The sequence below is a fragment of the Malania oleifera genome, chromosome 2, assembly GCF_029873635.1.
Source record: "Malania oleifera isolate guangnan ecotype guangnan chromosome 2, ASM2987363v1, whole genome shotgun sequence".
Lineage (NCBI taxonomy): Eukaryota > Viridiplantae > Streptophyta > Magnoliopsida > Santalales > Ximeniaceae > Malania > Malania oleifera.
The window spans coordinates 37,091,819-37,116,794 of NC_080418.1; the positions used below are offsets into that span (position 1 = coordinate 37,091,819).

General features: G+C 36.2%; 1 protein-coding gene across 2 annotated transcripts in view; it reads left to right on the forward strand.

Annotated features, from left to right (window-relative positions):
• The window catches only part of LOC131149530 (uncharacterized), a 41,468-nt gene extending 16,703 nt beyond the window's left edge, over positions 1-24,765 (forward strand). The window contains exons 5-7 of one of the 2 annotated variants that reach the window (XM_058100061.1): positions 9,469-9,647; positions 9,735-9,854; positions 24,302-24,765. In XM_058100061.1, the coding sequence (XP_057956044.1) occupies positions 9,469-9,647; positions 9,735-9,852 (297 nt within the window). In that variant the 3' untranslated portion in view covers positions 9,853-9,854; positions 24,302-24,765. The remainder of the gene's footprint in view (positions 1-9,468; positions 9,648-9,734; positions 9,855-24,301) is intronic. The other variant, XM_058100060.1, reaches the window with a different exon arrangement.
• The last annotated feature ends 211 nt before the right edge of the window (positions 24,766-24,976 follow it).

Below are 24,976 nucleotides of genomic sequence, written 5' to 3' on the forward strand. Positions count from 1 at the left end.
TCACATTCCCTTCAAGCTCAATGAAGATGTTAGCCCAACCAAAGCTACCCATCCAGGAATGTCTCCATCAGACCTTAAGCTTGCCAGAGAAGAATATTACTCCTTATTAAAGTAAGGTCTAATTGAACTAATCAATTCCTCTTGGGCATGTCAAGCGTTTTATGTTGAAAAAAGATCAGAGAAAATTAGAGGAAAGAAGAGATTGGTTATCGATTACAAGCCATTAAATGTGTTCATCAGGGATGATAAGTTCCCTATTCCAAAAGTCAGGACACAATTCGTTCATCTAGCTGAGCAATTATCACAATTTCTTGATAATAATCTTTCTATCAAGGAAATACAGTAATTTCTTGGCATCATTAATTACATCAGAGACTTTATCCTGCATGCAAGTCAATTCACCAGTACCTTGTCACAGCTATTGAAAAAGAAGCCACCCCCATGGGGCCCTGATTAGACACAGGCTGTCAAAAATCTCAAGAAAGCTGCAAAGGATCCACTGCCTCTGACTATTCCATCCACAGGAAATCTTATCCTCTAGTCAGACGGCAGTGAGCATTATTGGGGTGCTTTACTGCTTGAAGAAAAGGACAATAAAAGAGCCTATTGTGGACACGCCAGTGGAGAATTCAAAGAATCCCAAAAGCATTATTACACTTTGTTCAAAGATATTATTGCAGTGAAAAATGGAATTCAGAAATTTGACTTCTACGTCAGATCAAAACACTTCACAGTTGAAATGGACAACTCATCCTTCCCAAAAATGTTTGAATTCCGGAACAAGATTCTTCCTGATCCATAGATTCTCAGACTGAAAAAATAGTTTTTCAGATATGACTTCTCTGTGAAGCATATAAAAGGCGATCACAATGTCCTCGCTGATATGTTATCTCGCCCTCACAAAACTTCCTTCCTCATATCCAAACACCGAGCCATTCCACTCATCATCAAGCCATCATCCTTTAATACTCATGTATTATGGTATCTATGGTATATTTCTGTTTTGTAGGTACATGTTGTATTCCTCCCTCTCCAGGAGACGTACGCTCATCTTGATGACCCAGCTAATCAGAAATCCCTGTTTTGGACTTTCCTCCAACTATTTGATCCTCTGTTCACATGGAGAAAGAAATTGACTACCCTTATGGGAAATCATAACCTTTGGAAGATGGACCCAGCTGAAGCAGCCGCAGTACACAGTATCTTCATCCTGCATAGACTGTATTTCTACAATTCAAACAAGAATCTCCTATGGTCCCAGAATCAAGTCTATGAATGGGATACGCTGTACAACTTCCCCAGCACATGGCCCAGCTACAAGCCTTCACTGTTGAATCATCTCTGTGAAATGAACGATCTGAAGTTCTGCTCTGAACTTGTCAAAGCCATTCCAGACGAGATTCCTGCTCCTAAGCCACCTGACAAGGACCACCTTGACCAGGATCCTATGGATACTGATGAAGACTATCTTTGGAAGCAGCCAACTTACCACCATCCGATCCATGGAGAAATCACGGATGAGAATTACATCAACCTCAACCTCTCTCCGTCACACCGCATCTAGCCCCACATGCTGACTGCTTTATGTATTATTGTCACCAAAGTTCACAATGGTGGGCCGTCTTATGTCTACTTATGTAATAAGTTTGTGTGTAAAGTTAAAAGTTGTTGGCCTAGAGTCAAAAGTTGTTGCATAATTAAAGGTGGTGGGTCACTCCCGCACAAATGTAGCCGCTCATGTGCTGTCACCTTTTGATTATGTCAGTTCTCAGTAGTCGCTAAAGTCTTCAACCACTTTAGCTTTATGTCATTGTCTACTTTATGTCTTTATCTTATTTGCTTTATGTCCCTCTCAATGTTTGCTTAGCATGTAAGTTTTGGCGTCTCGGACTTCTATATAAGGGATTACCTTCCCTTTTGTAAGGCAGAATAGATTAGAACTAGAACGGACTAGACCGGAACGAAAATAAAATTTCCTCTTTGAGTTCTTATCTCATCCATGGCTTTCTAAGTTTTCTCTTCCCCTAAAGACTATTTGTCCAAAGAGCTTTTATCTTCCACTTCTATGAGCTTGTAATATCTTTCATGATATTATAAAGGATATCTTTATAGCGGATACCCGTAACCTGCCGAGTCAGGGTGCTGGCGCAAGGCAAACCTTTGGTTTAACGAAACTGTAATGGGTTCCTATGGTGATCATGACATGGCACCGAGTATGCTCTGTGCTTGCCTCAAGGAGGATCCTGTACATCAGAAAGGTTGTACGGTTCCCGAAGACCTCCTCTGGTAAAGCATTTGGTTGAAGGACCCGAGTTCTCCGTTTGAGTGACTGAGTGCCATGATGTATGAGTTTATCAACTTTGTGATCAATGGCGGATAAAGTTGTATTTTGAGATCTTACATTCTGAGTTTTCCAATTTATGGTTTGGTTTCCCTTTGTTGTGATCTGTGGCAGTCACAATCTGGATCGCACATTGAAGGATCAACATCCCAAATGAAATGTCCTTCAATTTTATCAATGTAGATAGGGGATCCGTCTGCTTCAGCGTTGCTTACAGGAATGTCTTCTTCAAAAGTTACAGGCTTTATCATCAAGGATTGAAACACCGGAGGAGTGCTGGATGAAGCCGTATCTTTTGGGTTGAACACCGTTTTTACCATTCCATCTGGAAGTCTTTGAAATTTGGTATCTGAGAGATGGATGGGTGACGATTGTTGATAAAGTTGCTCATAATTGGAAATCCACTCCAGAGGAATGAGTTGCTTTAATTCTTCTCTAGGAATCTGCCGTGGAATTTGGAGAATAGTGGGAACATCATCTTCTCTTTCAGCAGTGATCAGGATTGTGTCTTCAGATTGTCCTGGAAGAGGGAGATCTACAGCATGATTTTGAAGTCTGTAGATGAGCTGATGGTGAAGAGTAGCCATGTAGGCTGAAGAAACTTGCGGAACACCAGCAATCTAAAGTTGAACCTTTATGCAATTTCTTAGGTTTTTGTCTCTTAAAAGAATATTGAAGTTGGGGAAGAACGTGAAACAGACGCTACCAGCTTGAAGAGTGGTAAGCAAAGTTCCAATTGTTGCATGCTCATACTGAGTGTAGGTAGTATTGAGAAGAGTAATCCTAACTGTAATTAGAAGTCCTTTACGGCCATGAAGGGTAAGAAGGAGTCTGACAGCTCCAAAATGAAGATGAGTATAGCTTTCTCTGATCCATTGATTGATCAGATCTTGATCAAGCTCAACATCTACATATTGTTTTTTGGAGGAGGTTGGGATGAGACACTTGTCAAGGGCTGTAGTCTGGACGAACTCCTTGACTTGAGGTCTGTTATGGGATATAAGAAGAGTACAGACTTGGTTAGCTAAAGATCTTTTTCTTCTGAAAATATTGTAGGGATTTACAAGTGGAAGGGAGGTTTCCTGGATCTGAGCAGAGTCAGGAATGTAGGAGTATTCTACTAGGTTAGTAATCTTGGAAGAAGTGGTTCTTTTTATGGAGGGAGGAAGAGAGATGAAAGAAGAAAGTCGGGCAGGAGCAATTTCTGTACTTTGAGAGTGAGAATCCATGGGTGAAGTTTGTCCCCTTAAACTATTTGTACCTTGTTCTTCTAAAAATCACTTCTATGATCTTAACTCTCCTAGACTCCAGGAAAAGGCCATGGCTCTGATACCACACGAGAGTCGGGAGCCCCAAGACCTGCCTAAGGAAAGCAACCAATCTAGGACCACATCTCCAACACAGGCATTCCCATTGCCACTCAAACGGAGAACTCGAGTCCTTCAACCAAATGCTTTACCAGAGGAGGTCTTCGGGGACCGTGCAACCTTTCTGATGTGCAGGATCCTCCGTAGAGGCAAGCATAGAGCATACTCTGTGCCATGTCATGATCACCAAAGGAACCCATTACAGTTTCGTTAAACCAAATGTTTGCCTTGCGCCAGCACCGTGACTCGGCAGGTTACGGGTATCCGCTGTAAAGATATCCCTTATAATATCATGAAAGATATTAGAAGCTCATAGAAGTGAAAGATAGAAGCCTTTTGGACAAATAGTCTTTAGGGAAAGAGAAAACTTAGAAAGCCATGGATGAGATAAGAACTCATAGAGGAAATTTTATTTTCATTCTGGTCTAGTCCGTTCTAGTTCTAATCTGTTCTGCCTTACAAAAGGGAAGGTAGTCCCTTATATAGAGGTCTGAGACGCCAAAGCTTACACGCTAAGCAAACATTGAGAGGGATATAAAACAAACAGGATAAAGACATAAAGTAGACAATGACATAAAGTTAAAGTGTTTGAAGACTTTAGCGACTATTGACAACTGACATAATCAAAAGGTGACAGCACATGGGCGGCTACATTTGTGCGGGAGTGACCCACCACCTTTAATTATGCAACAACTTTTGACTCTAGGCCAATTACTTTTGACTTTACACACAAACTTATTACATAAGTAGACAGAAAGTGACCCACTATTGTAGACTTTGGTGACAATAATACAACAGCATGTGGGGCTAGATGTGATGTGACAGAGAGAGGTTGAGGTTGATGTAATCCTCATCTGTGATCTTTCCATGGATCGAATGGTGGTAAGTTGGCTGCTTCCAAAGATATTCTTCATCAGTATCCATAGGATCCTGGTCAGGGTGGTCCTTGTCAGGTGGCTTAGGAGCAGGAATCTCATCTGGAATGACTTTGACAAGTTCAGAGCAGAACTTCAGATCGTTCATTTCACAGAGATGATTCAACAGTGAAGGCTTGTAGCTGGGCCATGTGCTGGGGAAGTTGTACAACGTATCTCATTCATAGACTTGATTCTGGGACCATAGGAGGTTCTTGTTTGAATTGTAGAAAAACGGTCTATGCAGGATGAAGATATTGTGTACTGCGGTTGCTTCAGCTGGGTCCATCTTCTAGAGGTTGTGATTACCTATAAGGGTAGTCAATTTCTTTCTCCATGTGAACAGTGGATCAAACAGCTGGAGGAAAGTTCAGAACAGGGATTTCTGGTTGGCTGGATCATCAAGATGAGCGTACGTCTCCTGGAGTGGGAGGAATACAACATGTACTTGCAAAACAGAGATATACCATAAATACCATAATACATGAGTATTAAAGGATGATGGCTTGATGATGTATAGATTGAGGAAAGGGTATGATCGTAAGGTCAGGTGTTGGTCTATCTGTCTAGCATAGTAGCCATAGAAGGTCTCGGCATAGGATTTGATATTGGATGGATCATTGGTCTCTGGAAGCATTTCTGGAGGGAAATGTATCTGGGTAGAGGCACCAAGGTAGAGGATATCTGGAGGTGAAGAGGATGATGAGGCCATGAGGATAAGTGGAATGGCTTGGTGTTTGGATATGAGGAAGGAAGTTTTTCGAGGGCGAGATAACATATCAGCAAGGACATTGTGATCACCTTTTATATGCTTTCCAGAGAAGTCATATCTGGAAAACCAGTCTTTCAGTCTTAGAATCTGTGGATTAGGAAGAATCTTGTTCCGGAATTCAAGCATTTTTGGGAAGGATGAGTTGTCCATTTCAACTGTGAAGTGTTTTGATCTGACGTAGAAGTCAAATTTCTGAATTCCATTTTTCATTGCTATAATTTCTTTGAGCACAGTGTGATAATGCTTTTGGGATTCTTTGAATTCTCCACTGGCGTGTCCACAATAGACTCTTTTGTTGCCCTTTTCTTCAAGAAGTAAGGCACCCCAATAATGGTCACTGGCGTCTGACTGGAGGATAAGATTTCCTGTGGATGGAATAGTCAGAGGCGGTGGATCCTTTGCAGCTTTCTTGAGATTTTTGACAGCCTGTGTCTGATCAGGGCCCTATGGGGGTGGCCTCTTTTTCAATAGCTGTGACAGGGTACTGGTGAATTGACTTGCATGCGGGATAAAGTCTCTGATGTAATTAATGATGCCAAGAAATTGCTGTATTTCCTTGACAGAAAGATTATCATCAGGAAATTGTGATAATTGCTCAGCAAGATGAGGACCTGGGCGTAATGTTAGATTGAGAACAAATTAATTTAATATATGGGTATGTTGTTGGGAAGGCTGGACCTAAGGAAAGAGCTGTGTACGTTTTCTAGCCTAAAATCTGGTTGATGCCAAAAATTGATCCTTGATCTTCGTTCAGACTGTTGGTGATCACTTGCAACCAAGAGAGGAGAGCTTGGGAAACCTATTGTGGTCTCTGAGGGCCTTATCTGTTGCTTAAGTCGGTGTTTGAAAATTAGGGAATAAAACAAATCAAACTTATAGATGTTATATTGGTAGATAACTCTTATTGGTATTACTCATGGCCTATATCTTATGGTCGATCCTTGTCTGTTGTTATGGTGTGGCATCCTAGTGTAAGTTGTATGGCCTTATGATGCATGTCTTATCCCTAGTATATGTATTGCCATATGGTGTGGGCTCTTGATGTGTATATTGCCTATGTTGCACATTTCTTATATCTTGTTGCTTGTTATTTGTTGTATGGCCTTATGGCATGGCCTCCAGGTGTATGTTTTATAACACATCTCCCTCTTTACTTTTTTCTTGTGGCTCCTTATATTGGCCTATCTTGGAGATTAAATGTTCCATTATCAATAGGATTTATATGCAATATGGACAGTTATGCCCCTTAATTGCTCTCCTTGATTCCATTGGGGTAATACCTCCTTTTATATGATTGGGAAGCCTAAGGATCTCCACTAGTGAGTCTCACAAAGAATAGGATATTGCCTGCATTACATGCCTTCAGCTCTTGATCTTGGAAGAATATCTTTCAGGTTTAGGAGACAATTAATCTTTCTTTCTTCCCCACTTCTCTCTCCCCCTTGTTTTTCTTGGCTTGATCTCCTTGGCCCTTGGGTTGGAGGTGCTCCTCACCTCTGTTTTAGGAGCTTGGCCTCCTTAGGCCTTGGAGCCAAGGTGCTCCTTGATCTGAGAGCCTAGGTCTCTCCCACTTTCCCTTTTTTTTTTTTTGGGGCCTCCTTCCTTGGTTATAAGAGAATCTGATGGGGGAAAATATGTCCTAAACTTTGTGAGGCTCACTACTGAGGAATCCTTAGGTTTCCTCGTTATAAAAAGGAAGTACAAACAACCCCCTAGTGACATTAAGTTGGTGAATAATAGGGCATAACCCTTCGCAGTGCACATAATTCCCAATTTATGGGGCATTTAACCTCCAAGATAAGCCTATATAAGGGGCTGCAAGGAGAAGTTGAAGGGGAGATAAGATATTAATATAACACTGGGAGGCAATGCCATAAAGCCATGTGACGTATATTGAGGGATGAGATATAAGAGAGTGCCATGGACAACATAGGCCATATACAATATACACCGGGAGTCCATTTTATAAGGGCACTTGACATATATTGGAGAAACAAGTCATGCATCGTAAGGCCATACAACATATGCTGAGAGGCCAAGCCGTAGCGGAATACACTGATAGGCATTACATAGGCTGTAAGGGATGCCACATATTAGATTTGGGTGGATTTAGAATTACATTTTATCCAAATCCAAATCCAAATCCAAATCCAAGGCCTCTCCCAAACATAGGGTCACAGTTATTTTCTGGTTATATGTCATTTATGCCGAAGGTGGTAGGAAGGCTAGCCTGCTGGGTACTGCCGCTCTACTCTCCAGTCTCCAGTGCAGGTTTCTGGTCTCCTGTAGTGGCAGTTTGAGGAGCTTTGCCATATTTACGCATTGAGGGTGTCTCAAACTTCATTTTCTTGCCAGATTTTGTAATTGAATAGTTCTTGAGATTAACATTCTTAAGGAACAATGATTAGTGTATTCAGAATTTTTGAAGCTATAACGAGATCCACTTACAGTTCTGATTGAGAGGAACAATTTTTGAATAATTGGAAACTTTTTATGTCATTTGCCTTTGTGAGTGAATAATTTTGAGGATTAAAGTAACTTGCCATTGTGCTTCAGATTAAAGTTTCAATTCATCCCAATTTAATGTTTTTGTCATTTGCTTTTATAAGTGAATAATTTTGAGGAGGGTCAGTGTAGCTTGCCATATAAATATGTTCCTTTCCCTGAAAAGTATCTATTTGAAAATTTTAATACAATTAGCATGTTTTTATTTTTATATGAATACCTAAACTTTATCGCACGCTTCTAATCTAAAATTATTTGTCCATGTAGATAACATTCTTTGTCCTTTCTTGAAAATCTTGTAAAAGCATCAGATGACCTCGTTGAGCCAGATCTCACCGTTTTGACTAATCCAAAGTCACAGTTTTACAGAACTGTGTTTTCCAGCTTATAATTTCCTACTTCACTGTGTGCAAACTAGTTTTATATCCACTTTACTGTGCCCTAAACTAGCCTAAATCCAGGTCTCTAAGTTGGACCCTCCTTTTCAGACTATAAACATGGAGGATTATTTTTGCCTCACTTGTTTAGTGTGCTGACATGTGTACATGTGCTGTCAAGTGCATGCATGCATGTGCATATGCAGATGCTCCTGTGTGCATTTGTATTCTTCATGATCATTTTATGTGCTCAACAAATTTCTGTACAATCTTGAGAAACGTATGTCTGTAAGGTGTGTGTAACATGTCTCTTGCTGATTTCTGTTTGTAATGAATAAATTATTCCTGTCAGAGAGAGAGGCCTTAAAGCTATAACCAGATCGCACACAAATCATTTCACCTCCCTTTTGACTTGTTCTGTGCTAGTGCATGTTGGGTTGTGCATGTGAGTGCACACCTGTTTAATGCTTTTTCATGATTTCGTTTTTCTCGTCAAATTTTTACTGTTACCTGTAAAGATTTGCTTTGCATGAAATAGTGTTGCTCATCAATCGATTCCTAAAATTTTCATTTTCTAAGTTGCCACTGTTCTTAGTGAGTGGTTAAAACCTGTTAATCTAGAGATTAGATCAAGAATGAGAAGGTGAAGACTGTAATGCCATCCTAGCTTCTGGTTAAAACAGTAAAAAGCAAATGGTGGTGAGCATATGATATAGTGTTGAGCAAGCAGTTAATAAATCTAATTTTCTGTTGAAAAATAGTGAATATTAATAACTTTAGCTAATAACCTGTCAATCTAGAAATTAGATCAAGGACGAGATGGTGAAGACTGTAATGCCATTCTAACTTCTGGTTAAAACACTAAAAGGCCAATGGTGGAGAGCATTTGATACAAGTGTCGAGCAAGCAGTTAATAAGTCTAATTTTCTGTCAAAAATTAGTGCATATTAATTTATGCTGCAAAACTAAATTTGAGAGCAAAATTGCATATTCTTGGTAGACTATTTTTCATAATTTATTTTAATTAGGTTAAACAAGAGTACTCTGAAGGGAACTGCCATGTTTTAAGCTTTGTAGTTAAAATGCTTTCTAAAAATCAAGATGGTGGGGGCTACTAAGTGGCTTGGAACCTTTGTATTTATATAATAAAATTATCACATCTAAATTGACAAACAAGAATTCACATTTTCAGGTCTCATTAATAGACTCGTGGTTATTATCATTGAATCCTATAAAGAGACTTCTTCTTCGGATAATGAGAAAATCTAATCCAGATGGAAGAAAGAGTATGCTGCAGAGACAAATTGTTTATTCTTTTGGTGACCATTATTACTTCAGGAAAGAGCTCAAGATACTGAACCTTCTTACCGGGTACCCGTTTTTCACATTTTTCCTGATATCTTCATCGCTGCTGAAGTTACGATTAGGCTTTTGTTTTCTAACATTGTCATTCTGCAGGTACATATTTTTGCTGGACCAGTTTGGTAGAATAAGATGGCAGGGTTTTGGGTTGGCCACACAAGAGGAGTTGTCCTCACTTTTGTCCTGCACGTCACTTTTATTGGAGGAGAAATGAAGGTGAGAGCATGTCATTTTACCATTCAATGTTTTCATTTGCTTTTAGGATGCTAGATCAAAATATTGAAAGCTTTGAATTTTTGCTGTGAAAGTTCAGCTAATGACTTTTTCCTTTTATTTATTTATTTACTTATTTATTTTTGAAATTTGTGGCGAAAAATAATGCAATCTCCTCATTTCCTTCTTGTTGTAGACTATTTTGTATGCTGATGCCCTTGATTTTCTTGGTTGATTTGGAAGTTCATTTTGAGTTTGGCTTAAACAATGATTCTAAGTTGAAACTTCTGATTGATGTCTCTTACCACAGACGATGCCCTGATTTTTGAAGTACTATCTGTATTTCTTGCATTATTATTGATTGTTTTGGTGGAATATTTGCAAACTGCACCCTAGGGCCCACCAAGAACAAGAAATTAACATTTTTGGTTTTGGATTTAAAAAAAAAAAAGAAAAGAAAGTGAAAATGAGGTTTTCTTAGAGAATATGGGTTTTTGGGCAAAAAGCTAAGCTTTTAAAGGTGAAATAATTTATTATGTTTAGATTTAAGTTGTAGGAATCCTTAAGATGAGCAATCACCTTTCATTTATTTAATTTCAATAGTTAGGTATCGTTTTGATCTAATTAGTACTAGTACTCTTTTGAAAAATGTAATCTGAAAAAATATCAAATTAAAAAAGCATCGAAAGTAATAAGTATTGTTTGGTTGTGTATTAAATGCCGATTATTAGTATTTTTTGGAGTATTTGGATACTCAATTGATTTTATTTTTATTTTATTTTATAAGTATTGTGTGAATATATTTTATTATCATGTGAATAATATTGTTGTATTTCAACAAATAATTAATATATTATAGTGCATAAAAAATAACTATATAATTATTAAACTATGTTAACATTTTTAATTCATATTTTTAATTAATTTTTACACTGAAATTTTAAATATTTTTTAGATAACAAATTAATTGATATTTGTGATAATTAACATATTTAATTGACTATTGAAAATAATTGACATTTTCAGTTAACATTTTAAATATTTTTTTAATTATTATGTTCCATTCTAATTAATATTTTCTAAATACTATTTGTAACTAAAATTTTTAATATTTTCTAATTAAAAATTAAGTTATGTTTATGTTAATTAACATTCTTATTTGCATTTTGAATGGTCTAATTAAAAAATTAAAACAAATTTTAATTAATATTTGTAATTGACATTTTTAATATTTTGTTTTAACAGATTAATTAGCATCATGTTAATCAATTTTTTTAATTGGCCTTTTATGATTGTTTATTAACAAATTTGTTAACATTTTTATTCAGATTGTAACACTTTCTAATTAGAAAATTAAATAAATTTTCCACTAAAATTTTATACAAATATTTTTAATTAACATTTTTAAAATTTCTAATTAAAATAATAATAATAATAATCATTATTATTATTATTATTATTATTATTATTATTATTATTATTATTATTTTCTAATTTAAAATAATGATAGTACTAGTTTATAATCATATATCTATTATTAGTGTAATACTTTTTTAATAATGTCATTAATTTGTAATTAATATAATGATCGCCATGTTCTTAAGTCGTTTAAATTTACAAGTTTGTTATTGCGTATGAATAATAGTCACTTATAAGTAGTTAGAAGTCATCCGCGTTTATTTTTCTAAAAGTAGTTATTTTTCTTCTAGAAAATAGTTTTGGAAAAAAAAAAAAAAAACTTTGTTCAATGATTAATTTTCTACTTTTTGGCTTTCTTCTTTGAAAAAGGTTTTTGTTTTAACATTGTGATTTTTTCCCTTTTATATATTTTTATTGAAAAGATGTTTATATGTTTAATTGCAAAAAATAAAGGATTATAAAAGGTTTTAAAGTAATTGAAAAGCTTGTTATAGAAAACGAAGTACATGTCTCATTATTAAAAGAGGAGACAAGTATAGCATAAGAAAATGGTTGAATGTTTTTTTGAAAGTAGTTTTATGTATTTTTTTTTTAAAAATAACAGCATAACATGATTTTAATGACTTAAATGAATGGGATTGAAAAATGAACACTTATGCATTTAAATTCGCATCATGTTGTGTCTCCATAAACACAACAAATGTTGAGCCTTGGAAGTAGATCGCCATTTCGGAGGTCGATTAAGTCGAAAGTTGTTGAAGTATCTCTCTGACTTCAAATTTGCAAAATCAAAGGTAGACTCTTTGAAGTATTCGGTGGCCTTTAAGGGATATGTTTGATGCTTAAATTAGTTGATAGTTCCTTGGTTCAAATGTGGAAAAAAGAGAGGGAGAAGATTTGGGAATGAATGAATCTCCCCTTTTCCCTATAGTACCTATTCTTTTTTGGGGTAATTGAGAGTAGAATCCTTCCATTTGGGGCATGTATGGAGGTGGTTAAGGCACCATGAAGGTGCACCATAGTCATGGGGCCTATGTGGAGGCAGTTAAGACACCAAGGAAGTGCACCTTTGTTGTGGGCCTATGTGAATGTAATTAAGGCAATTAGAAAGGGCACTTTGGTGGGCTCTTCCTTTAGGTGATTGAGGTCCTCGTCTAGGGTCCCAAAAATTTTGGAGCTTCCAAATTTTTTTTAATATAATAATATATTTTTGAGGCCCCAAATTTTTTTTAATTGAATAATGTTAACATTATTTATTATGCTTTTTTCCCATACATTGACTTCCAAGCTAACAAATAAATAAAATTGTATTTTAAAATGTAAAATAAATGCAATTTAATTTTTTTTTTTCAAATCTCATTTACTTCCCAATTAACAACTTTATTATATTTTTATCTATTACTCTCATCTCTCTCTCTTAGCCTCTCTAAAAAAAATCTTTCCATCTCTCACACTCTCCACTCTCATCTCTCAGTCTCTCTATGATTTTTGCTCCGACTCTTGTGTTCATCATTTTCTAGCCTCCAATTCTCTGTAATTTTCATCAATCCTAATTTTGATTTTAATGTTTGTGCATTATTTTTCTATTATTTTCACTCTGAATTTTTTTATTTTTTTCTATTTCTTCTTAGATTTTGGAAGTTTTGAGGTTAGAACGTTGTATCTGGTAAGAATCTGATATCTCTAAAGCCTTGCTCGCCAATTGATATGCAATAATAATAATAATAATCAGGTTATATTGTTTCAATTTATTATTTCTATAGATTTATTAAATTTATTTTTATTTGTTTACATAATTTGTCAATTTATAGTTAGTGTTAATTTTGAAATTTAATTATGTCAACGAAAAAGTATGAATTTGAATGTGAAAAACGAAGAAAGAAAGAAAAAATATTAAACAAAATATTAAGGGTCTCTGATTAAATCTCGCCTAGGGTCCTATATTGCGAAAAGCCGGCCCTGTGTGCACCTTGATCATGGGACCCATATGAAGGTCATTGCTCAAGGTGAACACCTTGATCATAGGATCCACGTAGAGGTCATTGCTTAAAGTGAGCACCTTGATCGTGGGGCCCATATGAAGTCTTTACTTAAGGTGAACACCTCAATCATGGGGCCCACGTGGAGGTCATTATTCAAGGTGAACACCTTAGTTGTGGGAATTGCATGGAGGCCATTACTTAAGCTGAGCACCTTGGTCATGGGAGTGGAGGTCATTGCTCAAGATGAGCACCTTCATCATAGGACCTATGTCGTGGTGGTTATTGCTCAAGGTGAACACCTCGGTCATGGGGCGCTCAAGGTGAGCACCTTGATCATGGGGCCCACGTGGGGGTCATTGCTTATGGTAAACACCTCAATCGTGGGACCCATGTGGAGGTCATTGCTTAAGATGAGCACCTTGGTCGTGGGACCCATATAGAGGTCATTGCTCAAGATGAGCACCTCGATCATAAGGCCACCTCGATCGTGGGGCCCATGTGAAGGTCATTGCTCAAGGTAAGCACCTTGGTCGTGGGATCCACATGGAGGTCATTGCTCAAGGTAAGCACCTCGGTCTTGGGGCCCATGTGGAGGTTATTGCTCAAGGTGAGCACCTCGGTCGTGGGGCTCATGTGGAGGTCATTGCTCGAGCATCTCAGTCATGGGAGCCATGTGGAGGTTATTGCTAAAGGTGAACACCTTGGTCCTAGCTTGGTTTTAGTCTCAACAAATGCTCCCTCTTCTGCAACTTGGTAACTTGAACTAAGCTATTGAAAGATAAGTGGATTTACTTGCATGTTCCTTTCAACTGAAGTGCTGTCAATCTTTCACCGTGCTTGCTCTACCTTAGACTGAGATTTCCCTTCTTGCACCACTTTTGATGGGATATTTTTTAAGTTCTCAATGTGGATGTTTTGGTGCTTCTTTGTAAGGCACATATGTCTTGTTATCATTACCCAATTTTTGGCACTAACTCTTCCCGCTAAAAGAGGGGTCATGTTTTCATATAAATTGGTTCATTTCCTAATTTCTTGCATGTTCCTTTCAACTGAAGTGCTGTCAATCTTTCACCGTGCTTGCTCTACCTTAGACTGAGATTTCCCTTCTTGCACCACTTTTGATGGGATATTTTTTAAGTTCTCAATGTGGATGTTTTGGTGCTTCTTTGTAAGGCACATATGTCTTGTTATCATTACCCAATTTTTGGCACTAACTCTTCCCGCTAAAAGAGGGGTCATGTTTTCATATAAATTGGTTCATTTCCTAATTTCATTTGCTACTTCCCACTTGTGATCTCCATTTTAGCCTTTTGGAGTGCCATTGTCGGCTCTCAACTTTTCGTTCTAGTAAGTACATGTTTTTTTTTTTTAATATCTTTGGGTGTGTTAGGTTGGTATGGAGGGTCGAAGGTGGAGCCATCAAAGGGCTAGCCAGGCTGAGCTTTCATGAGGAGGATTAGGCTTTGAGAGGTAGGAATTTAGGGTGAGGTTGAACTTACCAACCAAGCTACTTCGTATTTTCATCGAGTTGATCAAGAGGCGTGTACTTTGTCTAGGGAGTTTCTCCTTGGGCTTAGGAGGGTATTCTATATACCTGCCTTAGTTAAACTTCATCTTCCAAGTAACGATGATCGAGCTTACCAACACCGGCTCGGGGAGGTGAGCTTGTATGAGGACTACTTCAAAAATAGGTTGCGACTTCCTTTAAACCCCCTCCTGTTCGAAGTACTCCAATCCTATGAGCTTGCTCCAAGTCATCTAGCTCCGAACTCTTATTTAAGTCTAGTTCGCTTTGCTATCTTGGTGAGATTGATGAGGTACACACCTATCCTGAACTTGGTGAGGGCTTTCTTCCAACTTAAGGCTTATCCTAAAAAGCCTAGGTGGTGTTATTTTACTTATCGCCCATGCAAGAGTTTTGTACATGCCAACCCTTCTTGACATTACGGGTGGGAGGGAAAATTTTCTATTCCTTAGGGGAACTCAACTGGAGAGGAGAGACCTAGTGGAAAGACCCTAACCTAGCTTCGTATAAGAACTCACTCCTTGAGTTGAGTGGATATGAGATAGCCGTATATGAGCATCTCCTGGCCTCAGCAAGTAGGCATGAGACGATTTTTTATAAGGACCTTCTTAAGGAGCCCGTGCTAGCTAGGTGTGGGCTAAGCCCATGCACTCTTTCTCCTTCTGTTAGGACTTGTCACTAGTTGAAATTTTCCTTTAATTTGTTTTGGACTTTTTTCCTTTCTTGTAGATATGGAGAATTCGATTGATGTGAACAAGTTCAAGAGGATGAGTAAGAATGTCTCCAAGTCAAAAATGAGGAAGGAGTCTAGCTCAAATGTTCCTCAAATTGCTACTAATCTTATTTGGGAGGACTAGTCTCCCTTGGCTGAACTAGTTCTAGTTCCTCAAACTACCACCCCTCTCAAACTAACAAGTTCTCATTTTTCTCGGCATACCTCTAGTTTGACACCCTCTTAATGCTCTAAGGGGGGTGCCGCTCTCCTAATGGAGGTTGATCCTTCTTAACACACTAGCCTTCTCTTTCCCAACGTCTAATCTCCAACTATGTGCATATATTTTAAGAATTCACTCCCTCCAAATAGCTTAGCTTTAAATGATCCAACTATGGCTTATCAACTCACCAAGTGCACATTCCTCTGCGAGGACCGCAAGGGGCTAGAGGAGCTTTTGCCTGAAGTTCTTTCCAACACCTTAGCCCATCAAAACTTCAAGGTTTTGACTTCCTCTTGTATTTTGTCTCTTCTTCACTTATGCTATCATCCTTATTTTTCCTCCTTTTTTTTGGTGCTAGTATTTAATGCTCTCCCATTTACTTAAGGAGAACATGAAAGTGGTTGTTTAGAACTCAAAAGAGTGTTACGACAAGCTGGCCTCCACCCAGGAAGCTCTCTAAGAAGTTGAGGAGAAATGCAAAATGTACTGTGATCAAACTTATAAGTACTCCTTTGAGTGCAGGGAGCTGAGGAGCCAAGTTGCCGACCTCGAGTAGGAGCTAGCCCATGCTGCAGGGAGGTCGAGACTAAGCTTACTAAAGAAGGTAGGGGTTGACCAGGTTGTTGAGGCTTATCGTCAATCGAAGGATTATCAGAATTAGCTACTAGGGCATTCCTTCGCGACATACCAAGCTGCCTTTGAGGACTACATGAGTTAGGTTTTGTAGAAATTTCCTAGCTTGGATTTAGCAAGGGTAAGCTTGATTGGCTGTGGAGAGCATAGTGATAAGAGTGTGGAGGATTGAATCTGCACTAGCATTCGAAAGTTTTTCTTTTGGAATCGTACTCTGCCCCTCGTTTTGCCACTATGTAATTTCCTCTTCTGCAAAATTAATGAAAAGGGCTTTTGGCCCCAACTTTGAATAACTACCTAAGTGTAAGGTGATTTTTTGCATTAATTGATTTGTCACTTATAGAGCTTCTTTGATCGACTTACTTTTCTACCTTCGAGAGGTCTTTGGGACTTACAAGTCGTGCCAACTGGTTCTGATTGACTTGATTTCCATTTTTGAGGTTTTCATGGTCTTTGGGCTTTCACAGGTTGCTTTTAAGAGTTTTAATTCCCACTTGGGAGGTTTTTATACCTCTAGGGCTTAACAAATTGTCTTTGCTAGACTTGACCTCCATTTAGGAAGTCTTCGTGCCCCTTAAGCTGGGCAGGTTGCCTTTGGCGGACTTGGCTTCCACTTGGGAGATCTTTACGCCTCTTGGGATTGACAAGTTGCCTTTGGTAGACCTGACCTCCACTTGGGATGTCTTTGTCACCACATGGGTGACATGTGGCAGCTCAATCTGCTTCCCTGCCTCCTCTCTCTCCTCTGAACTAAGTCAACCCGATTTGACCTAGGTCACTGCGTCCTCCTTGTTGACCTGGTCAAATCAATTGAACCAATTTGAGCCGATTCAACCACCTGAACTGCTTCCCTTTTTGTTTTTTAATTAAAAATAGTTTTTAAAAATTCATTTTTTAATTTATTAAAAATCCAAAAAATGCAAAATAAAAAATCACAAAAATAAGGAAAAATTAGAAAAAAAAAGTATAAAAAATTCTACTAGTTTTTTAGTCAAAAAAAAAAAAAAAATAAATAAAATTTGTAAAAATTCCTTAAAAATATTTAAAAATTGCAAAAGAATCTTAAAAAAAAAAAAAAAGGAATTGAAAAAAATATCTAGAAAAATTCTAGGACCCTTTTAAATTAGTTTCAATCATTTTTCAGTAGTTTTCTTGTGTGGTTTGCTTATTGCATGATTTTGCATATCACTTGACTATTTGATTGCCTCTTTCCTTTAAGTATTCTTGTATTTACATACTTACGTGAGTGAGTGAGTGAGTGTGAGTGTGTGTGTACATCCCCATGAGGAGGAGTATGATGAATTGAGGTTGTTTAATCCTTGATTTGTAAGAAATATTTATATTATTTTATAAACATTCCCTTAAAGTGATTCACATTTCATCTTCATTTTATGGTTCCAATAACCAAATCAAGTGATAGTTGTGATTGTTTACATTCCACATTAAGTGTACTTGGTGGTTATTTATCCAATGAGTGCATGAATTAATAGTCTTGTTAGTGATAAAGTTACAAGCTCTTCATATTTGTTCCTTGATGGATGAAACTAATGAGGGAGTTCAAAAGTCATAAGAGTTATGTGAAGGGTCCCTAGTCTTGCCTATAAAAGGGCCTGTGTATTCCATCAATCTATCCCATCAAGTCTAAGGTAAAGATTAGAAGACACTTCATAAAATTATATTTCTCTTTTCTAGAGATTGAAGTAGCTCTTAGTAGTAAATTTACAAGTCAAACACAATGGATGGAGGTGCAAATTTTCTGTTGCTCATGTTTTTAACAAGTTATTATGTTTGATATTCTTTCATTTGGTATTAGAGCCAAGCCTCTTAGCCTATGATTGATTTGTAATATTGACTCTATTTGGAGTTGTTTTGGGCCTAAAATTTTTTCACCCAAGAATTCCTAATCAATCTTGGAAGTCAATATAAATGTCATGTGGCTTGATTTAAAATTTTGGGAGTAGCCATAGCATCAAAATAAAGCTAATCAATTTAAAAGTTTATGCCACAATATGGTTATTGATATTAAAAATTGTAATTAAGTTATGAAGTCAGTGACTCGGCCCTATAGGGAAGTTGGTGATTTTATAATTTAGTTAGCATGTGAAAGTAAATTTATCAATGTAATGCACTTAAGAGAATGAGTAACTCTTTGTCATATTGATTAAATTTATTTGTCTTACTACTAAATTCATGCGTTTTGCATCCTTGGCCCATAGGAAGGTGGAGTTTACTATATAAAGTTTTAATATTTTATTTCATAACATTAAAGTCATTTTTTGGTTTTGCAGTTTTTTCTTTAGTTAATAGTGCACAACATGTTCCAATGCTTGAAGATAATAATTTTTCTAACTGGAAGGATTCCTTTATGCACTTCGGGAAGTGAAACCACCTACCCCTAAGGATGGTGACGCACAAGAACTCTTTCATAAGCATGTATGGTGGGAGCAAATCAATCGTTTAAGTCTAATGCTATAAAGTCCCGTATAGGAAAGAGCATTAGAAATGCGATTGGTGAGCATGAACATGTTAAAGATTTTTTGAAGGCAATTGAAGATCAGTTTGTTAGTTTTGACAAAACTCTTGCCAGTATCCTAATGAAGAAATTCACTAGCAAAACTTTTGAAAACTCTAAAAGTATTCGTGATCACATCATGGAGATGAGGGACTTAGCGGCTGGATTAAAATCCTTAAAGATAGAGATTGAGGAACCATTTTTGGTTCACTTCATTTTGAACTCTCTTCCACCAGAGTATGGACATTTCAAAATTTCATACAACATTCATAAAGAAAATAGGACAATAACGGAACTCATAACCATGTGTGTTCAAGTGGAAGAGAAGTTGAAGCATGACAAACCAGAAAGTGCTCACTTGGTGGCTCATGCGAAGTCAAAAATCAAAAAGGGCAAATTTGACCAAGGCAATAAGAAGCAAAATTTGTCAATAAAGAAAAATGATGATAAGACACTTAAATATTTCTTTTGTCGCAAGAAGGGTCATATGAAGAAGGATTGCCTGAAATACAATAAATGGTTAGAAAAGAAAGGTAAATTCTTATCTCTAGTATCTCATGAATCTTTTTTTGTAGAAGCTCTTAAAAATTCTTGGTGGATTGATTCTGGTTCTACAATCATGTTGTTAAACTATGCAAGGATTTCTCAACCTAAGGAAGCCAACGGAAAATGAACGATTTGTCTATTCAGGAAATAAAGGACAACCCTTGGTTGTGGGTGTTGGGAAATTTAGAATAATTTTGCGATCAGGATTTGTTTTAGATTTAAATAATGTATTTTATATACCAAAATTTTCAAGAAACTTGATTTCTGTTTCGAGGTTGGCTGTAATGGGTTATGGTTTCTTATTTGAAAATTTTGTTACTATACTTAGAAATAAAGTTCCTATTGGTATTGGTATTTTAGTTGAAAATCTTTTCAAGCTTGACTTAGATCCTAATTTTGAGCAAAATTATTTATGTTTGAATGTTACTGCTGGAATTGAAAGGAACCTTTTAGATGAAAGTTCCTCTTTATTATGACATAAGAGATTGGGACATATCTCTTTAAAGAGGATTAAGAGATTAGTAAATGAAGGAATCCTAAAAACTCTTGATTTTACTAATTATGAGACTTGTGTGAACTGCATAAAAAGCAAGCAGACCAACAAGATATCTAAAGGTTCAAGAAGGAGCTTAGACATTCTTGAACTTATACATATGAATATCTGTGGACCATTCTCCACTCCTTGCCTAAATGGTTAGAGATTTTTTATTTCATTTATTGATGACTATTCTAAGTTTATGTATCTCTATCTTCTGAATGAAAAATCTGAAGCACTAGATGCTTTTAAGACTTATAAGGCAGAAGTAGAGAAACAAAGGAAAAAGAAAATCAAGGTCGTAAGATCTGACAGGGGAGGAGAATATTATGGTAGGTACATAGAAAATGGACAAATGACTGGTCCATTTGCGCAATTCCTTGAGTAAGAAGGTATCGTTGCTTAATACAGTACGCCAGACACATCTCAACAAAATGGTGTATCTGAAAGAAGGAATCGCACCCTTATGGGCATAGTAAGGAGCATGATTGCTCATTCCAGTTTACCACTAACCTTGTGGAGTGAAGCGCTAAAAACTGCTGTGTATATATTAAATCGTGTTCCATCCAAGGCTGTTCCCAAGACACCTTTTGAAAATTGGTATGGATGGAAACCTAGTTTGAATCATACACATATATGGGGTTGTCTTGTTGAGGTGAGAATTTATAATCCTCATATAAAGAAACTCGATCCTAGGACAACCGGTGTGTTTTTCATTGGGTATGTGTTAAACTCTAAAGGTTTTAGGTTTTATTGTCTATCTCATAGACTAAAAGTTGTTGAAACAAGAAATGCAAGGTTTATTGAGGATTGTGAACCTAGTGAAAATGATCTTTCTTAAACTATTAAGTTCAGAGAGACACGTGAACATGTTGTTGGGGGTCATTTAGTTGAATTGAGTCAAAATCAACCGCAAGGTCATCAAGAACAACCATTGCCAGGACATGATGTTCACGAAGAAGAGGTTCAACCCGTAACAAGTAAATTGTTACAATCAGATTCTACTGAATTATTACCTAATGGAGAAGTAGTAGTTAGGAAATCCTCAAGAATAAGGAAACCTGCAATTTCAGATGACTATGTTGTATACTTGATGGAGTCTGATTTTGACGTTGGACCTAAAAAAGATCCAATCATGTTTTCACAAGCCATGAGTGCAGATAAATCTACACTGTGGCTAGATGTCAAGAAAGAAGAGTTGGAATCCATACATAAGAACCAAGTTTGGGATCTCATCGAATTACTAGAAGAGAAGGCAACTATCGGTTGTAAATGGGTCTTTAAGACCAAGCGTGATGCTTCTAGTAATGTCGAACGATATAAGGATAGATTGGTTGCTAAGGGTTTCACTCAAAAGGAAGACATTGATTATTATGAAACCTTCTCTCCGGTCTCGTAGAAGCATTCATTTAGGATAATCATGGCTTTGGTAGCTCATTTAGATTTAGAGTTACACCAAATGGATGTGAAAACGACATTCCTTAATGGGGATCTTGATGAAGAAGTATACATGAGATAACTTAAGGGTTTTTGTAATACACCAACCCCAAAGGGTCTGAGATATTTACCTTTTACTATTGATTTACAGCGGAAGTAAATAAACTCAATTATTATTAAACCAGAGCGCTAATTATCCATATTACAATTATTTATTTCAAAAGAATAAAAATTACCCAAGTATAAATATCTGGCATTATACTAATATTTTTAATCAATCTTTATTTTTCTATCCCCACTCACATGCTTGCTAAGCCTGATTTCCGACATGCCCTTCAAAGTTATCTAAAATAAAAATATGATTGGAGTGAGACGACGCTCAATAAGTAAATAAGATTATTATTAGTGTGTAACCAAAATGAGTTTTTTAAAAATTTCGTAAAACAATATTTAATACTATAATTTCAAAATTGCTTCTAAAATAAATATAAATTTAAAAATTTCTCCATAAAACTTTTGTCATCAATTATAACAGTAAAATTTTATGATCTAATGACTAAAGGTTTATCGGTTATGTAGTTTAAGGGTCATGTGGATAATATGGGCCTTTGTGGCATTTATTTTTTTCTTTTCTTGTACTTGTTGACATTTTGTCACACAGAGAGTTATTTTGATGAATTATTCAGTATTACGCGTATAAAGATAAATTCATCATATCCATCGAGATATTAAGGTTGGACTCAAATGATGTTGATCATTCATAAAGTTTTTCCTAAAGTACTTGTCAAATATTATGCATTGTAACACAGAAGGGAATGGCTGATAAATAAAGCGCTAACGCTATGGTTCCTTGTGTGGTATGACTTAAGTGAGTGGGAGCAATCACAATAAAGATTATGTGCATGCTATTAAAGTTATATCATGGCTCATTTAGATAAAGAATCTGTGTTATGTGAACCAAGTGGGAGAATGCAAGAAATATTTATATTATTTTATAAATATTCCCTTAAAGTGATTCACATTTCATCTTCATTTTATGGTTCCGTTCCAATAAGCACATTAAGTGATATTTGTGATTGTTTGCATTCCACATTAAATGCACTTGGTGGTTATTTATCCAATGAGTGCACGAATTAATAGTCTTATTAGTGATAAAGTTACAAAATCTTCATATTTGTTCCTTGATGGATAGAACTAATTAGGGAGCTCTAAAGTTATAAGAGTTATGTGAAGAGTCCCTAGTCTTGCCTATAAAAGGGTCTGTGTATTCCATCAATCTATCCCATCATGTCTAAGATGAAGACTAGAAGACACTTCATAAAATAATAGTTCTCTTTTTTAGAGATTGAAGTAGTTCTTAGTAGTATATTTACAAGTCAAGCATAATGGACGGAGATACAAATTTTTCCGCTGCTCATGTTTTTGACATGTTCTTCTGTTTGATATTCTTTCACGATTATCACCTGAGGGGTGAGGATTCTTGTAGAATCACTTCGGGTTGGCTTGGTAAGTGATTCTATTAGACTCATTGATTTAGGTGCATACTTTGCATATGCATTTTATTTGTATCTTGTAACTCACATGCTTTGAATAATGGTTTTATCTCTTGATTGCATTCGTTAGGTTATTGAAATGAACTTCCATAATTAACTTTTCTCTGGATGTGGGGGGTATGTTTTCACATGCTCTCAAGAAATTAGAGGTGAGGGAAGTTTTTGTCTTTTGCAAGATCTCCTAATATTTAAAGGTCAGGTAAAGAAAACCCTTAATATAGAATAAACTCAATAAAATAATTAATCCTCATAAGGATAATTAGGAGTTGTTTTTTCACACGCCTTTAGGGATTCCAAGGTAAGGGTAGCTTCTGTCTTTCGCAGGGTTATCCAATATATTATGGATTGGTAATTGACTAAAAATGAAGAATCTGAGTCTTGATCGATTGATTTTAGAGATAATCCCAACCTAACCAAGTACCGTCTATCAGACAGGTGTAAAGGGGTGCTAGTACCTTCCTTTTAGTCTTTTGAAATAACTTTTGACCTTATAAATATATTTTTCGAGAATTTAAAAGTACCTAAGGTCCAACTAAGTTACCTAAGAGTTTCGTCACATAATTCAATTGAGGTGTACTTACGCGAATCCTAATTTGCAATATACAAACTATTCAAGTATTCATGTCTTTAAGCTTGGTCTTTATACAAGCTTCATGTCAATAGCGATCTATCATTGTCTTGTATGCTTCATTGCTTCCCATTTTGCATCTTTCATTATGCTTTAAGATCTTAATACCTGTAATACACTTAATGACACAGTTAAATGCCTTGATTTGTCATTATCAAAACGGGATTAAGTCTTGTTAGGCCAACAATAGCATATTGAATAGGTGTTCTAACCTCACCTAGAGATAAAAATAGGTTAGTGGTGACCCCATTGTATTATATTTCAACTCACTTTGCACTGCATATATTACTAATTTTCATTGATGTTCAAGTTCGCCATTCGGTCGAGGCGATTTGAAGATTCGACCCCCTCATTTAAGAAGTTGACCCTCCAAGACGTTGCGACAAACTTGATCTTTTATGTAAAATATGTAGATCTTCTCCCGAAACCAGAGAACATCCTTTCTTTTTACTACCATAATTTTTAATAGGATTTCTATTTAGCTTGCAAAAATCTAAACATCATAGATGATATTTTAAATTAGGAAGCAAATTTGAATATGCTTATCAAATTGGAGAAATTATACAGAGAACCTACTCCTCTTTGTTGCCTATGTGCCTGTTTTGTGGATATAAAATAAGTAGCGAATGAGTCCTATTCCTCGTACATTCAATATCAATAAATGTAAAACTCACCGTCACATATTTTTCGTTCACAAAATAGCCACATAAATACATGAAAGGGTGTCTCTGTAATTTCTCATCAGATTTGAATAACACAAAGCAACATGGAATTCAAAAGGTGATGCGGTTTGCCTGCATTTACTATAGGTGGAGAGCCATTAATGAGATAATTTCTGAAGGGAAGGTGCCAGAGTATATTGCCTTACAAATTGCAAAAGGTACAAGAATGATCTGAAATTGACTTGTCCATCTTTTATATTTTGTATTGAAGTCTTGTCTTCTTCTCTTCTGTATTTTTCTAGCTGGTGCTTAACTCTTTCAAAAAAACAAATTAAAATTATAAAATGAATGTTAGTCCTATACAATGTAAATAAAAAATTAATAAAAAAAAAAGAAAAGAAACTCAGACTTCTATTAATTGATTGGCCGTAAAGTTTGAGCTAGTTTATCTGGAAGTTGGCCGGTTTTGAATCTAATCTAGCAAACATTTTGTAACATTACAATTACAAGGTATTTTTTTTATGATTTATTAGTAATTCTTGATTTTTTTATATTTTTAAATTTTTTGAAATAATAATAGATTTATATTGCTATGCTAATGTGGATTAAGCCAAATCAATGGAATCAGCTTGACTAGTCAATTTGAGAAATAGTCTCCATTTACGATTATTATTCTTTTGACCGGTTTTCTCAACTTAACTTATTAAATTGATGTCATATTCCTATCATAGTTGAATGAAAAGGGGAAAATACCATTT